The sequence below is a fragment of the Ctenocephalides felis genome, unplaced genomic scaffold, assembly GCF_003426905.1.
Source record: "Ctenocephalides felis isolate EL2017-DRISC unplaced genomic scaffold, ASM342690v1 CF-g0.4_SCAFFOLD_01492, whole genome shotgun sequence".
Lineage (NCBI taxonomy): Eukaryota > Metazoa > Arthropoda > Insecta > Siphonaptera > Pulicidae > Ctenocephalides > Ctenocephalides felis.
In genome coordinates this window covers 55350108-55368778 of record NW_020537646.1, presented here as the reverse complement: position 1 = coordinate 55368778, position 18671 = coordinate 55350108, and the positions used below count along the sequence as shown (strand labels likewise).

Here is an 18671-nt window from a genome sequence, read left to right as displayed (position 1 = left end):
CATTGTTCCGCCGAACCTCCAAATTCTGGCAGCATCGCCAACAATTCACTGCTAGTTATATCCTCCACTTTATCACTATATGTAGATCTGATTAAATTTATAAGATCTGTCAATGAAAGCAGGCTCAGAGCTTCCGACGCCATGCTTTCTTTATTAACTCCTGTAGCCATTTTATTTTAAATCTTCAAATTTCTCCACAATCCTGCATTTCTCAACACAACTGTTACTGCACCTTAACTAAATAATATTGCTAGCACGCCTTGCTTGCAATATTTTCACCATACTGTTCACCTTAGTCAGCCACGTGCTAACCTAACTTTGATACTTTTCACCGAAACAAACACAAAACACAAGAAAAAACACCACACTTGGTCTGATAGCGTCGCACACCTGCTTCCTATCACAACCCTCGTAATTATTAATCCACCTGATTAATAATACACGCACTTGTAATTATTGAAATCACCTGTTCCAATAACAACTTTAACTAAAATTCACACACTAATTATCTCAGTAATCATCGGTAATTATCTCGGTAATTATCCCACTTCTGAAACTATTGTTTATTCTCTATATTTAATTAATTATTTGTCAGGAATCTATAAATTAAAATAACAACACGGTGCAGTAATCTTTAACTTTTTATTCAATATCTCACCAGTCCGTCTCTCCGCGTTAACTCTATACAACTCTCTGTTTCCGACTTCCTTCTCGCCTACATTCACTCTGGACAGTCACTATTTGCCAACTGCACACACACGCTCAAGTCTTACCAACCGCACGGGACTGTCATGATCCGCGCCATATTCAAACATCCATTCAAACATTCACACAATATATTTCGCTAACAATATATATATATATATATATATATATATATATATATATATATATATATATATATATATATATATATATATATATAGTAAGTTCTTCAAGGGCAATACATCAAATAAAAGGCAAAGATTTAGAAGGTAATCTTTAATTTTTTCCAAACGTTTCGACATAGGATTTTATGTCATCGTCAGTGGATCTACAGAATGAACATTGAAAAATTATTATAAACTAAATTAATTTATAAAAATTACAGAAAATTACAGAAAAATTACAGAAAAAATTACAGAAATTGAAAAAAAAACTATATATACATATATTATAATTATAACAATAACTATTTCTTTTTAATTTTCATTTCTTATGTTTGTCTATCTGTTTAGTTACAATTGTTATTTTTAACTTCCCGAAGGAGAAGTTTATGTTTTCATCAAAAAATCCGATTCGCTAATTTTATGTTTTCTCGACGTTTCAAGCCATTCTGAATCGAATGAGACCAAATTTGGAAAAAGTATGTGTGTGTGTGTGAACAGATTTTTTGCCGTATATCGACGTTTTCTCCAAAACGGCTGGACCGATTTCAAAAATTTGAAAGCCATTCGATGTATCTCGATGAGGACTATCGTTTCTGAGTTTTGTGCGGCGATCGGCCGGGCCGTTTCTTTGTAAAATGCAGAAAAGTGAAAAATTTTTCGTCCACGTTTTAGCCCGCAATTCTGAATCGATTCTGAAAATTCAAAAACCATTCGATAGATATTGGTTGGGAATCGTGCTGATTAGTTTTTGGTAAAGATCGGCCGTTACTTGTAATAAAGTTTTTAAAAAAAAAAATTCGACGACTTTTATAAATTTTTTTAGACGGTAGATACCATTGTTTTCTAGGTCATACTAAAATATTACGGCCCTACGACAACTCGTTTAGCTTTAAAAATTCGTCAAAGTTTGCAAAAATTGGTATCGTTTTTTTGACATTTGTCAAAATTAGACTTTTGATCGACGTTTTCTCAAAAACGCCTGAACCGATTTCAGAAATTTAAAAGCCATTAAATGTATCTCAGTGAGTACTATCGTTTGTCAGTTTTGTGCGACGATCTGTCAAGCCGTTTTTTTGTAATTTGAAAAAAGTGTTAAACTTCTCGTCCACATTTAAGCTCATCCTACCAAACCGATTTTAAAAAATCAAAAACTGTTCGAAAGATGTTGGTTGGGAATGGTACTGATTAGTTTTAGGTGAAAATCTACCGAGCAGTTTTCTTGTGATTAACTGTTGAAAAAAAAAACTTAAGCCGATTTTTATGGAATTTTTTTAGCGATATATACCATGGTCTTATAGAACTTACTGAAATATTACGGCCTTACGACAAATAGTTTGATTTTAAAAATTCATCAAAGTTTGAGAAAATGAGTAGCTCTTTTGACATTTGTTAAAATAAAAATTAGACTATTTACTTGGTATAATGATAGAGTACTTAATCTTGAACATAATAAACTATTGAAGTCCTGGAAACTGGTTCAATTATAAAAATTATTGATTTTTGAAAATGTGCTTTTAGAAAATACTCCGAGTCAAAGTGTTCGTTCGTTCTCAATTATGTGTAATAAATCCACTCGGAAAACTTTTAATAACTCATAAATTAATTTATATTTTATTGATTAAGTGGATTATTTAAACATATCGGGAAGTTCATGTAACTTGCCTCAAGGTTAAATACCAAACCAACTAGTTATAATTATAATACATGTATATATAGTTCTTTTTTCAATTTCTGTAATTTTTTCCTAGTTTTTATTAATTTTTCAATGTTCATTCTGTAGATCCACTGACGATGACATAAAATCCTATGTCAAAACGTTTGGAAAAAATTAAAGATTAACTTCTAAATCTTTTCCTTTTATTTGATGTATTGCCCTTGAAGAACTTACTCATATATATATATATATATATATATATATATATATATATATATATCTTATATATAAAAATGGAGCTGTCTTTCAAATGTCCGAATAAAACTCGAAAACGGCTGAATGGATTTGGCCAGTCTTAGTCTTGAAAAATTCGTGCCAATCCAGAGATTGTCCAAAAGGTGAGATATTATTTCAAAATCGCGTAGAAACTTTACATTTTTAATTTGAAAATTTTTGTTGATGCGTAATGTAAATAAAACAATGGACGGTGGCTAATACTTGAAATGTCAAACGTTTTTGACAGATGATTTTCGATTATGTTTAATAGGGTGTTTAGGTGAATATTATTTAATTATGATTAAATTGTAGCAAGTAGTTTTGTTTGTAGTTTTATTTACATACAAAAACGTTAGTAAACGGGCCGCAAGTGTTACTAGAAACTCAAAATATCAACTTTTTTGAAATGTTAATATGAAAATGCACTTTTTGGCATATTTTTCTCAAACACGATGCTCTGAAAGATCTCATTTGTATAATTATATACTCATTGGTATTTATAAAACATTTTCTAGGTTATATTATTTTTTATTTATGTTATTAAAACTCAGAACCTAAATTTGGTATCGATCAAATGGTCATTTTGTCAAATAACATTTTCCCAGTTATAATTTCCCAGAATTTATTGAAGAATAGATAGTAATATATGAAGGTCCGTGGTTAAAAACGTCCACCACCGATGTGTCAGAAATCAGTAAAATCAAGCATTGTTTAACAACGATATTTGAAAGTAGAGGAAAAAAGTTTGTAAGATAAAAAATATATAGCTAAAACCTTGATTTGATTTGTAATGGGGGAGATAAACGGTAATCTTTGAAAATCCATAATAAAAGTATTTTCTTCCGTTGGTAGTTTTTTAGCATTAGTTAAAAATGTAATTATTTTGTAAAATACCTTTAAAATCATAATAAGGATTTAAACCTTTTTGCCACCTGCCCGTTTCAAGTTACCTCGCCTATAGGGTAAAAAGGTGTAGATAACGAATTTTTGAAAGACATCAAAAAAATACATTTCTACAATGATGAAGGTAGCTGGCAATTTTACTGAACGTAGCCAGATAATTGTTCGTTAATTCATCGAATGTTACTTGAAACTTCGTAACTTAAAAATTTCAAGAAAAAAAAAAATGAAAAAAAATTATAACAATTTTTTTTCCAAAAGCAATTATTTTGTTAAAACAAGCAGAAAGTTCTTTAAATCATTCAAATCGGACGCTTAGTTCTCTCAAAAACTGCCATTTTTTGTACATTTAGCTTTATCGGAATATCGGAGTATCGGAGTATCGGAATGTCGGAATGTCGAGGTATCTGAATATCTGAATATCTGAATATCTGAATATCTGAATATCGAAATATCTGAATATCGAAATATCGAAATATCTGAATATCTGAATATCTGGATATCTAGATATCTGAATATCTGAATATCTGAATATCTGAATATCTGAATATCTAAATATCTGAATATCTGAATATCTGAATATCTGAATATCTGAATATCTGAATATCTGAAATTTGAATATCTGAATATCTGAATATCTGAATATCTGAATATCTGAATATCTGAATATCTGAATATCTGAATATCTGAATATCTGAATATCTGAATATCTGAATATCTGAATATCTGAATATCTGAATATCTGAATATCTGAATATCTGAATATCTGAATATCTGAATGTCTGAATATCTGAATATCTGAATAACTGAATATCTGAATATCTGAATATCTGAATATCTGAATATCTGAATATCTGAATATCTGAATATCTGAATATCTGAATATCTGAATATCTGGATATCTGGATATCTGGATATCTGCATATCTGCATATCTGCATATCTGGATATCTGGATATCTGGATATCTGGATATCGGAATATCGGAATATCTCTAGAAATTGATTAAAATATACATTAGGGGGCGTCCATTAATCACGTGAGGTTTTTAGGGGGACGGGGGGGTTGACAAAAAATCGCGAAATATTACGAGGGGGAGGGAGCGGTATAGCAAGGTATCACGTGTAATTATTTTTTTTACTATTTTTTATAAAAAAGTTCAAATATTTAAAAAAAAAACTCAAAAATTTTACAGTTTTTTCACGTAACTAAAAATACACGTGATGTTTGGTGGGGGAGGGGGGGTAATTTTGAATATCACCAAATATCACCAAGGGGGAGGGGGGGTCTAAGAATCCGCAAAAACTCGCTCACGTGATTAATGGACGCCCACTTATTAGCAAAACAACGTTTGCCGGGTCAGCTAGTATATATATATATATATATATATATATATATATATATATATATATATGAGTAAGTTCTTCAAGGGCAATACATCAAATAAAAGGCAAAGATTTAGAAGTTAATCTTTAATTTTTTCCAAACGTTTCGACATAGGATTTTATGTCATCGTCCACTATCTACAGAATGAACATTGTAAAATTAATATGAACTAGAAAAAAATTACAGAAAATGGAAAAAGAACTATATATACATGTATTATAATTATAACAATAACAATTATAACTAAACAGATAGACAAACATAAGAAATGAAAAGTAAAAAGAAATATATACAAACATACAAAAGCGTAATATATATATATATATATATATATATATATATACATAAATATACATATAAACAGACATATACATGTACAAACACGTACACATATACATATATATACACATAATACGTATATACAGTGGTGTTGTGCTAATATTTGTTTTGCCGGGACGCTAAAATTTCTAAAACCGGGTATCATGTTTGTTCCGGTTCCGTTCAAAACAAAAATTATTACAAAACCCATTTCTAGAACATATAATGTATGTTTATTAGAATAATAGGAGCATTTAATAAAAATTAAATGAATTATAATTTATACAATTCACTTATTAAATCATTTTCTGTATGTAGCGATTTTGTAAATTTTTTTTTGCCGGCAATAATGTCACATGTGCTTAAAAATTATTTGGAGAGACCGTTCGAAGGATAGTTGGCAGGTTTTTTAAAATCAGTGTTTCGAAGTATGGGTGAAGAGGCTAAGATTCAAAGTTCGGGATCGTACTGCGTAAGGAGAGGTTTACAGGTTCGGAATTAAGCTAGTTAAGAGGAAATAAATTTGGAAATATTATTGAGTATCACTTGATAATTTTCACAGAGTAAAGAGGCATCACACCTTTTATTAATGCAATATTTATTAATGCTGATTAGGCAAGATTCAACAAATCTTCTCTGAATAATGTTCCGTTCGTGATAAAGTATACTAGCGTTATAAAAGTTAAAAGTATGTTTAAAATTTTTATATGTTCTGTTATCATGGTTTGATTTTGTCATGGGTTTTTTAAGTTATTATCATGTTGTTTTAGTCGTTTTATTAAATTCTGTCCAGTTTCACCTATGTAAATAGAATCACAGTCATTGCATTTTAATTTCTAGACAATATATAATATATATTATAACGCTAGTATACTTTATCACGAACGAAACATTATTCAGAGAAGATTTGCTGAATCTTGTCTAATCAGAATTAATAAATCTTGCATTAATAAAAGGTGTGATGCCTCTTTACTCTGTGAAAATTATCAGGTGATACTCAATAATATTTCCAAATTTGTTTCTTCTTAACTAGCTTAATTCCGAACCTGTAAACCTATCCTTACGTCGTACGATCCCAAACTTTGAATCTAAGCCTCTTCACCTATACTTCGAAACACTGATTGTAAAAAACTCGCCAACTATCCTTCGAACGGTCTCTCCAAATAATTTTTGAGCACATGTGACATTATTGCCTCGGGAATGTACGGATAAACTACTTTTTCCGTGAAAGATATATTATTTTTCACAAATATTTTGCTATGCTCAACAAAAACAAAAAAAAAAAAGTTAGTGTATATATGATAGTGCAAAATTATGTGCCATACGCTAGTTACTGATTTAAGACCATATTTATGTAAGTTACCTTTGTTGTTTATATATGTATATGTGTCTGTATGTGTATATATATGTATATATATATATATATATATATATATATATATATATTTGTATATATATATATATGTATATGTGTGTATGTATATATATATATATATATATATATATATATTTGTATGATTCTGAATTTGATGTTGACATATGTATTAACAAAGTCTAATAATCGGGCATAACATCAATAAAAAACATGAATTTCTTTCAAAAATTTATTTTAAATCCATACGTTTCGGCTATAATCCTAGCCTTCAATCAGTGGAAACTAAAAATAAAATTAAAAACTAAAACAATTGAATTGGAGTGAAAAGAAAAAAATAAAATAGTAATTAGTACTTACAATTAGTTGATCTTAGTGTTAGATTGGAAAATTTTAATAATCCATGGTATTAGGATATGGTAATGCACTACACTATGTGTTATAAACATTAACTTGAAATTACACAATATTTTCACAAAATACTGATTTGAAAAAATCACAAATGGATAGTGTGTTATTCATAGACTGGTTGAAGACGTAATGGAGAAAGACATTTTTTAAAAAATATTTTTACCAAGATTCTGCACATGTGTGGAACAAATTGTAAATCCTTTGCGCGAACGCTTTTATTGTTTTGTAAGAAATTTGGAAATGTTATCTAAATAGAAGAGATTTGTGTCGCACAGCGTGTTGAGTTCATTCCGTTTATTTATTGTCTTATTGTTATAAATAGTTAAAAAAGATCCTTCTATAATTCTTCGTTTAAATAAATTTTGTTCAAATTGTAGTACAGTCGGATTAGAAAAGTCCATATTGTGTTTTAAAGTGTATATATGGTCTGCAAGAACAGTTTTGAATTGTTTGGGGTTTTTTGAATTGTTTTTGTGTTGTTGTAACCGTTTATTGAGGTTCTGGCTAGTTTCTCCTATGTAAATTAAATTACAGTCTAAACAATTTATTTGATAGACGAGATTTCTGAGTCGTTCAATATTAAATGGGGTTTTTGTCTTGGTAAAAATAGTGCTAGTAGTTGTGCTAAAATTGGTTACAAGTCGAAGTCCAGATTTATAAAAAAGTTTTTTCCAAGGAACATACAATTCTTTAATGTATGGCAAACATATTACACCAGAATGAGTTTCTGAGTCAGGTAAATCGTTATGTACTGTGCAATTGTCCATTTTATTCAAAAGGTACGTTCGTCTGTTACTAGTTACGGAATTTATAAGTTTTAGGGGATAAGAGTTATCTGTTAAAATTTTTGTAATTAATTTGATGTTGTTGTCCCAAAATGTTTTGTCCGATAGAAGTATTGCGTGGTCCGTTAGATTTATTATAGTACCTATTTTCATTTTGAGTGGATGATAAGAAAAATAATTAAGGTAGCGTCCGGAGTTAGTTGGTTTTTGGTACCAATTTGTTATTAGTTTGTTATCTGTAGTACGTATAAGTTTTATGTCTAAGAAACTTATCGAGTTCATTGTCTCCAATTCCACTGTGAATTTTAATTTTTTATTGACGTTATTAAATTGATCAATTATCATAGTGACATCATCACTAGGGATACAAGTGATAATGTCATCTACATAGCGGTAATAAAAAACATGTTTATTGTAATTTTTAAAAATTGTATTTTCAAGGAGTTGTAAGGATATTTCTGCTAGAGATGGACTTGCTGGGGACCCCATTAGCGCCCCAAAAATTTGATAATAGAAAGAGCCATTGAATTCAAAATAAGTGTTAGAGACAATGAACTTGACGGTTTCCCTGAACCAGTGTAAACCCGTTGACTTCTTTATCTTTACACTGGTTCAGGGAAACCGTCAAGTTCATTGTCTCTAACACTTATTTTGAATTCAATGGCTCTTTCTATTATCAATTTTTTTGGGCGCCAATGGGGTCCCCAGCAAGTCCATCTCTAGCAGAAATATCCTTACAACTCCTTGAAAATACAATTTTTAAAAATTACAATAAACATATTTTTTATTACCGTTATGTAGATGACATTATCACTTGTATCCCTAGTGATGATGTCACTATAATAATTGATCAATTTAATAACGTCAATAAAAAATTAAAATTCACAGTGGAATTGGAGACAATGAACTCGATAAGTTTCTTAGACATAAAACTTATACGTACTACAGATAACAAACTAATAACAAATTGGTACCAAAAACCAACTAACTCCGGACGCTACCTTAATTATTTTTCTTATCATCCACTCAAAATGAAAATAGGTACTATAATAAATCTAACGGACCACGCAATACTTCTATCGGACAAAACATTTTGGGACAACAACATCAAATTAATTACCAAATATTTAACAGATAACTCTTATCCCCTAAAACTTATAAATTCCGTAACTAGTAACAGGCGAACGTACCTTTTGAATAAAATGGACAATTGCACAGTACATAACGATTTACCTGACTCAGAAACTCATTCTGGTGTAATATGTTTGCCATACATTAAAGAATTGTATGTTCCTTGGAAAAAACTTTTTTATAAATCTGGACTTCGACTTGTAACCAATTTTAGCACAACTACTAGCACTATTTTTACCAAGACAAAAACCCCATTTAATATTGAACGACTCAGAAATCTCGTCTATCAAATAAATTGTTTAGACTGTAATTTAATTTACATAGGAGAAACTAGCCAGAACCTCAATAAACGGTTACAACAACACAAAAACAATTCAAAAAACCCCAAACAATTCAAAACTGTTCTTGCAGACCATATATACACTTTAAAACACAATATGGACTTTTCTAATCCGACTGTACTACAATTTGAACAAAATTTATTTAAACGAGGAATTATAGAAGGATCTTTTTTAACTATTTATAACAATAAGACAATAAATAAACGGAATGAACTCAACACGCTGTGCGACACAAATCTCTTCTATTTAGATAACATTTCCAAATTTCTTACAAAACAATAAAAGCGTTCGCGCAAAGGATTTACAATTTGTTCCACACATGTGCAGAATCTTGGTAAAAATATTTTTTAAAAAATGTCTTTCTCCATTACATCTTCAACCAGTCTACGAATAACACACTATCCATTTGTGATTTTTTCAAATCAGTATTTTGCGAAAATATTGTGTAATTTCAAGTTAATGTTTATAATACATAGTGTAGTGCATTACCATATCCTAATACCATGGATTATTAAAATTTTCCAATCTAACACTAAGATCAACTAATTGTAAGTACTAATTACTATTTTATTTTTTTCTTTTCACTCCAATTCAATTGTTTTAGTTTTTAATTTTATTTTTAGTTTCCACTGAATGAAGGCTAGGATTATAGCCGAAACGTATGGATTTAAAATAAATTTTTGAAAGAAATTCATGTTTTTTATTGATGTTATGCCCGATTATTAGACTTTGTTAATATATATATATATATATATATATATATATATATATATATATATATATATATATATATATATATATACATATGTATATGTGTACGTGTCTGTACGTATATATCGTATATATATATATATATATATATATATATATATATATCTGTTTATATGTATATTTATGTATTATATATATATTACACTTTTGTATGTTTGTATATATTTCTTTCTACTTTTCATTTCTTACGTTTGTCTATCTGTTTAGTTATAATTGTTATTGTTATAATTATAATACTTGTATCTATAGTTCTTTTTCCAATTTCTGTCATTTTTTCCTAGTTTATATTAATTTTTCAATGTTCATTCTGTAGATCCACTGATGATGACATAAAATCTAACTTCTAAATTAACTTCTAAATCTTTGCCTTTTATTTGATGTATTGCCCTTGAAGAACTTACTCATATTTCTCAACATCAAAACTAACTTCTTCAACATATATATATATATATATATATATATATATATATATATATATATATGTGTGTGTGTGTGTGTGTTAAATTTTGATAAGTTTGATGTTGAGATATGTGAGATTCAGTCTTCAGGGCAATACGTCAATTAAAAACTTGTATGACTTATAACATTTTTATTGTTTTCTTACGTTCCGACACATTGTTTTGTGTCATCTTCAGTGGACTATGCAATTGAAGTAATCCTAATTATTTCATAATGATAATTGTTCACAAATGCACAATAAAAACAATTCTTGTCAGTTTAAATCGGAACAATTATATAATTCGTTAATTCATTTTAAAAATTATATATAATTGTTCCGATTTAAAGTGACAAGAATTGTTCTTATTGTGCATTTGTGAACAATTATCATTATGATATAATGAAATCATGATATTTTTCAAGACTAAGACTAGCCAAATCTGTTTAGTTTTCGAGTTTTGGCAGATCATTTTATCTAGAGCTCTCTCTCTCTCTCTCTCTCTCTCTCTCTCTATATATATATATATATATATATATATATATATATATATATATATATATATATATCATTATTCTAGTTTCTCTCCTTAGTTTGATAAGTGTTGTTATTTTGTTATTTCCTAGTTTTTTTCTTCTATTTATAGTTTTTATATAAAATTATAATTCTCATAGTTACCTAGTTTATATAATTTTTTCAAATATTTTAGCTTATATATTACCAGATACAAAACAATCATTAAGAGCAAAAACTTTCAATATAGACTTATCGATGGTGTTTTTACAACAATTAATGATTAAAAAGTGTCGTAAATATTATCTAAACCTTACAGGAAGCATCTATACCTTGAAGTACCCAATATTGAGTTTGAGATATAGTTACTTATTAGTACATAAGGTAAACCTACCATATTACGGGATGTTAAGGAACGTTTGACTTTAAAGACGAATTTTAGAGAAAATAGGAAAGTGGACGAACTAAATCTGTTATATTTTATTAATTAGACCTTTAAGATTATTATAAAACAAGATTTTTTGTCGTAGAACGTCATTTATAGAAATAATCGGCATTTTGGTGAACTACGCGTTTGTCTCTAATTCCGTGATAAAATTCGGTTCGTGAATATAATGCCGGGAGTCGCTGTACACTATTCCGTGATAGCGCTCGAAGCATACATTTTTGATCGTATTGCCTTGATAAATATAGTTGAATAGGTTATAAAAAGTACGGTAAATTATAAAATAATACTTTGATATCATTTTAAACATCTATTTAGTAGTATAAAAATAAAAGAATAAATAAAAATATAAGAAGTTGAAAAACTTCTAAAATAAAAATAAAATAAAAGCTGGTATTATTATAGTAATAGCAGTATAATTATCATTATCAATACTGTTTCGGTAAATCAAATAAATGAAACAATAAAGGAATAATTTTTAACGGCAATTAAACAAAAATATAAACTTAAAATAAATATAAAATTTAAACTCAAAATAAAAAAATTAAACTTGAAATAAAAATTACAATTCTACCAACAAACGTAAATCTTTAACACTATTCCTACCGGGACCGGTCAAATGACCGTTTTTGATTTTTCGATTAGTATTTTTCATATCAAACGTAATTGAATCGTCATCAAACTTTATGACTTTTCCTAATATGTGAGTATGATACGTTTTTCAATGTTAATTTGTTTTCTCAATTTTTATTTTTGGAAAAAATAATTGTATGCTGTCTTACCTACCGCGACCGGTCATTTGACCGGTAGTACGAAAGACGATGTTCGGATGGGATTTTTTGTAGTAATTGTTAAAAATATTTTGGAACTTACAAGAAAATGTAAACTCAGAAGAATTTAGACTGGTAAAAACTGCCTTCTGCAAATTTATATGCATTTCTTTCGATTCTGTATGCGCGTTGCGCAAATGAGGCAAGGAGTATAAATATTGCATTTCTACGTTATAAAAAGTGGGTTTTCTCAATTTTCTCAATGTCTATGTGTAGACAGATTTTTACGAAGGAATCCAAACAACAAATTGATAGGTTTTGTTTTGAATCCAAAGGTTGTTTCAACTACATTGACAGCAATCAAAATTGTTGTAAAAGACTACGTATTACTATCGACAAACATATATATATTTTCAATAAAGGTAAGGTGTAAATTTATTCAACATATGTTCAATAGTATTTAGGAAAACGTATAAATATTAGATACCGTTCAATATACGATGTAAATATAATTATGCCCTCCAAATCGCACAAGTGGGGTGTAAAATTTTGGTAACCATCCAGTACACGTAGCAAACTGAGATATTCTTTGAAGATTTATAACTGATGAAACCGTATTATCAAAATCGCTTGTACGACAAATATATATAACGTTTTTACCATCCTACATACAGCTAAACTTTTAGTAAAAGAAAACTGATGGTAGGTACAATTGAAGCAATATAACAGCTATAAATACTGTCAGAACGAAAAATCAAAGACTTCAACACTCAAATATTATTTACAACTTTGGAAGATAAGAAAGAAGATTCTAATTTTCACTTACAGGCACATATGTTGAAAAAATTACACTAATACGGGAGTTAATTCTATTGGTATTAGCGTCGGGTCTGATGTAGATGCCATTCATAAAATAGTCAGAAATCATTTGGTAAAATATGAATTTTAGAGAGAATTCATCAAGGATTTACATTATTTTGGATTTATTCAGGATAAATCCATTGTTGTTACATACATAAATTACAAGAAGACAATGTACAAGGCAGGAACTTTCTATTCCAATTAACTTGCCGTATAGTTCCAACAAGAATTCAGAAAAAAATCAACTAAGTACAAGTACAAAACAGATTCCCTAAAAGAAACTATTCCAGATAATGCTTTAGAAAAATGATAGGGCGAACAAAATCAGCCAAAAACGTAAAAAATGCGTGTGCAGAAAATACACTCTAAGAAAAAAAAATCGTGAAAAACTTGGTAAAATAGTATAAAATGTAGAATTCGCATTATAAAATAAAAGAAATATATTGTATTTGTATTTATAAACTCTTAAACTAGCATTAACTCTTCATTCAATACTGAAAAATGCCGATTTTGCATGACCGGTCATTTGACCGGTTGCGGTAGGAATAGTAAACACGAAATGTCGGTAGGAATAGTGTTAAAGACTTTAAAATAATCTTTAAAGCCTTTCAAGTTAACAATAACTACTAGCTTAAATCAGGTTCGATTGGGAATTTTGTATGTTTTAGAAGTTTTAGAATATAAGTATATTCCAAAAACTTAATCGGATCAAAACTATCGTGTTTACAGGAATGTCCCTAGATCTCTGCATACATACATACATACCAGCGCCCTAGTGAATCCGCGCCCCATAAGTACCGTGCGCTATACGGGGTATACCTGTATTTTTATTCAATTTATATATTAGAAATAATTAGTCATAGATGAAACGGTAGAAATAAATGATTCTCTCATTACTACAATATTCTAGGTATATTGGAACAATGCAAATAAATGAAAAAAATCGTATACTTTCTTACTAAAGAGTAGTCATTTCAAACTCAATTATTAGTGTTAAAAATTTAAAAAAACATATACCGTAATTACGTCACAGTATTCTGTAGTTATTAGCAAACTTTTTAACACCAGAAACACCGCCGAATTTAAGCAAAGTTGAAAATAAAAGATAAAACTATTTCAAGTCTACTTCTCGTAATTGCGGGATTCTCACGAAATTACGTTCATTGGTTCAGTTGTGTGTACCTAATTGCGGGAGTCATGAAATTGACAATTTCTTGACAATATATGCTCGATTTAACTATAAAACTAATCTTTTATTATTACTGATAAAAAATTTCACATATTTGAATCGATTAAGCTTATCGGAATCGAAAGAAAACCTTAAGCAATGGCACCGTCATATAACCTAACTCGCTAACAAGATAGTTAAGTACGAAATGGCGATCGTGTTACGACCGATGCTGTCAAAAGCTTTTTACGGCTTCAAAAACTAATATTTAAATTCGAAAATCGTACTATTTTATTAGGATTCAAATTATAATTGATGTGCTATTGAATAACATTATTATTTATTGACCATTTTCTTATTTTGAGATCAAAATGAAAAACTCCCGTAATAATGTACTATCCCGGAATAGTGTACGTTTACCTTATTATAAAATTAAAGCAAATATTTATTGAGACACTAAAAAGTTAGTAAATATAATTTAACAAACATGTATAAACTTTTTCAGTATACTATATATTGAAATATACATTTGCAGGTAAGATACTTAACAGCCACATTACCGTTTATTCTAATTCTTGTATTTTTGGGAAGAGCGCTAACTCTTGAAGGAGCTGATAAAGGTCTCCGTTACTTTTTCAGGCCAAAATGGGAACTGTTGGGCGAAGCTAATGTAAGTATAAAAAAAAATTAAAATAATTCACTAGTTAATACTATATATGATTAATTTTAATTGTGAAGATTTGAAATAATGGAAATATGACTGCCAATTCAAATTTAATTCTACAAATTGTATGTGAAAAGAATAACATTTTACTAATGCAATTTAAGACATTGTTTGGCCTTGATGCTTATTGATAGTCATGGCAAATGCCTAATTTTGCACTTACTCCATCTTTCAAGCCATTCGGAATCGTTAGAGATCAAATAAGGAATGACGTGTGTATGTTAGCCGGATTTCGACTTTTTCTTACAAAAGGCTGAATCAAACTCAGGATTGCCAAAGCCATTTAAAAAACCTCTATCATAACTCAATTTTATTAGTTTTGCGAGCCGATCGGCAAAATCTTTTCTTTTTTACGTTTATTATGAAATGAACTTCTTTCTGCGTCTTTGCATAAATTTGTAGCTTAGCGAGTTATTACGACTGGATCGTGTTTGTTACTACAATACATTATAAGTTTGAATGAAATATATCAGATGGACATTGCATTGATTAGTTTTCGGAAGTGCCAAAATCCCACTTTCTCTCAGTTAAATTATAGTACAGCACGGCTTTGCAATAATGTCCGATAATGTAAGTATTGTAATTATTCATTGAAGGTTTGGATAAATGCAGCTGCTCAGAATTTCAATTCAATTGGAATATCATTCGGTTCTATGATATCGTTTGCTAGTTACAACAAGTACAACAACAATATATTGCATGATACGTTGGCAGTGTCTGTCGTCAACGCAGCTACTAGTTTACTTGTTGGCATTCTTGCATTTGCAACGATTGGAAATATCGCATTAGAGCAGAACACAAATATTGAGGATGTGATTAGCGACGGTAAGCATATCTCTAATATAACATAGGCATGTATTTGTTGGAAATGTTATGTGCTAGAAATAATGTAATAAACTAGTGGTGCATGGCATCGTGCTTTAAGGCAAAATGCTAAAACTTCCCGTACCAGAATTAAATATTCGAGGGAAAAAAATCAGTAATCATTATATATTGATTAATGCTTAATAACAATTGTTTTAAACATTCTCAAATAGATTTTTATAATCAATATATATTTTATGGTTCATAAAATATACAGTGGCGATCCTATCGCTCAAAACACTTCAGAAAGTTTATAAATGTATTAGGTGCCGGTTGAATCCATCTAAGGATATAATTTTTACAATTAGAATAAAGCGTTTGAAATATATACATTTTCAAAATAAATTTTAATATTCATATTTGAAGTTTATACTTTTTATATTTTTGAACAAAAATTTCTGAAAATGTTAAAATTTGCTTCAACCGTATAAGTAAATTTCTAAAAACTTTATCAAATATCTGATTATTTGTTATTAATATGTCTAAAGATAATAAAGCTAATACGATACGAAATCGTATATGATATATCTAGACCTGCTTTCCCAAAAATTTAATTAGTTCTGCATATCGTCAATATAAGTAAAACGTTTCTTGAATTATTCAAATTAGACTATTCATTACCTTAAAAATTGAATTACTTTTTTTTAGCACTTTTTGCCGCATATCTATAAATCATTGCCTTTGCTTGAAACTAATCAGCACGTCTTTCCATCAAAAGGAATCGAATGCTTTTTGAATAATTTAAATCGGCTAATCCGTACGCCCGAAATCGTTGACAAAAATTTTAACCAAACATACATACACACACATACATCAATTTTTTTAATGTTCCCGAAGGAGAAGTTTATGTTTTTATCAAAAAATCCGATTCGCTAATTTTATGTTTTTGTGTGTGTGTGTGAACAGATTTTTTGTCGTAAATCGACGTTTTCTCCAAAACGGCTGGACCGATTTCAAAAATTTAAAAGCCATTCGATGTATCTCGAGGAGGACTATCGTTTCTGAGTTTTGTGCGGCGATCGGCCGGGCCGTTTCTTTGTAAAATGCAGAAAAATGAAAAAAATTTCGTCCACGTTTTAGCGCGCAATTCTGAATCGATTCTGAAAATTCAAAAACCATTCGATAGATATTGGTTGGGAATCGTGCTGATTAGTTTTTGGTAAAGATCGGCCGGGCCGTTTTCTTGTAATAAAGTTTTAAAAAAAAAATTCGACGATTTTTATGATTTCTTTTTTGACGGTAGATACCATTGTTTTCTAGGTCATACTAAAATATTACGGCCCTACAACAACTCGTTTAGCTTTAAAAATTCGTCAAAGTTTGCAAAAATTGGTATCGTTTTTTTTGACATTTGTCAAAATTAGACTTTTGATCGACGTTTTCTCAAAAACGCCTGAACCGATTTCAGAAATTTAAAAGCCATTAAATGTATCTCAGTGAGGACTATCGTTTGTCAGTTTTGTGCGACGATCTGTCAAGCCGTTTCTTTGTAATTTGAAAAAAAGTGTTAAACTTTTCGTCCACATTTAAGCTCATCCTATCGAACCGATTTTAAAAAATCAAAAACTGTTCGAATGATATTGGTTGGGAATGGTACTGATTAGTTTTAGGTGAAAATCTACCGAGCCGTTTTCTTGTAATTAACTATTGAAAAAAAACTTAAGCCGTTGAAGACATCGATTTCCACTGTGCGACACAGCCAATTTGTGATTTTTTCAATTATATTTCTAAAATTACAAATATTTTTGATACATCTGTTAATTGTGACTTTAATGTATTTTAAACTAACTTTTTGTAAACTATTGTATTTGAAATTATTACTAATGAATTTGAATTTTTTAATGTCTATTTAGTAAAACTTAGGAACAAATTTTTCTTTGTGACATCTTAATAAAAACACTTGTTTGTTGAAATTTATGATAAGTTTAGAATTGAGCTTAGATATTTTTTTAAATTGTGAAAAAATGTAGAACCCGTAATTGCGCCTAATAAATTCAAAAAATGACAGGTTGTGATCTTCAAAATGATTTTGCTTTCGTTATAATCTCCAATTATTGTGCCGTAGATTGATCATTTTCCTATTATAATGACGCAGTGGTTCCATGGATAATAATTGTGTAGTAGAATTTTTAGTATTGTATTTTGTATAAAGTACTGAGAGTAATGAATCCTTTTTTCAGCCCAGGAAAAATAATTTGTATGATTCTGAATTTGATGTTGACATGTGTATTAACAAAGTCGAATAATCGGGCATAATATCAATAAAAAACATGATTTTTTTTCAAAAATTTATTTTAAATCCATACGTTTCGGCTATAATCCTAGCGGTAACTAAAAATAAAATTAAAAACTAAAACAATTGAATTTGAGTGAAAAGAAAAAATAAAATAGTAAATAGTACTTAAAATTAGTTAATCTTAGTGTTGAATTGGAAAATTTTAATAATCCATGGTATCAGGATATAGTAATGCACTACACAGTGTATTATAAACATTCAACTTGAAATTACACAATATTTTCACAAAATACTAATTTTGAGAAATCACAAATGGATAGTGTGTTATTCGTAGACTGGTGTGGAACGAATTGCGAATCCTTTGCGCGACGCTTTTATTGTTTTGTAAGAAATTTGGAAATGTTATCTAAATAAAAGAGATTTGTTTCGCACAGCGTGTTAA

General features: G+C 29.1%; 1 protein-coding gene across 1 annotated transcript in view; it reads left to right on the top strand.

Moving 5' to 3' along the window:
• Positions 1-18671, top strand: part of LOC113371608 (sodium- and chloride-dependent GABA transporter ine-like) — a 432836-nt gene that overhangs the window by 295899 nt on the left and 118266 nt on the right. The window contains exons 8-9 of the mRNA XM_026612248.1: positions 14941-15075; positions 15726-15954. Of these exons, the coding sequence (XP_026468033.1) occupies positions 14941-15075; positions 15726-15954 (364 nt within the window). The remainder of the gene's footprint in view (positions 1-14940; positions 15076-15725; positions 15955-18671) is intronic.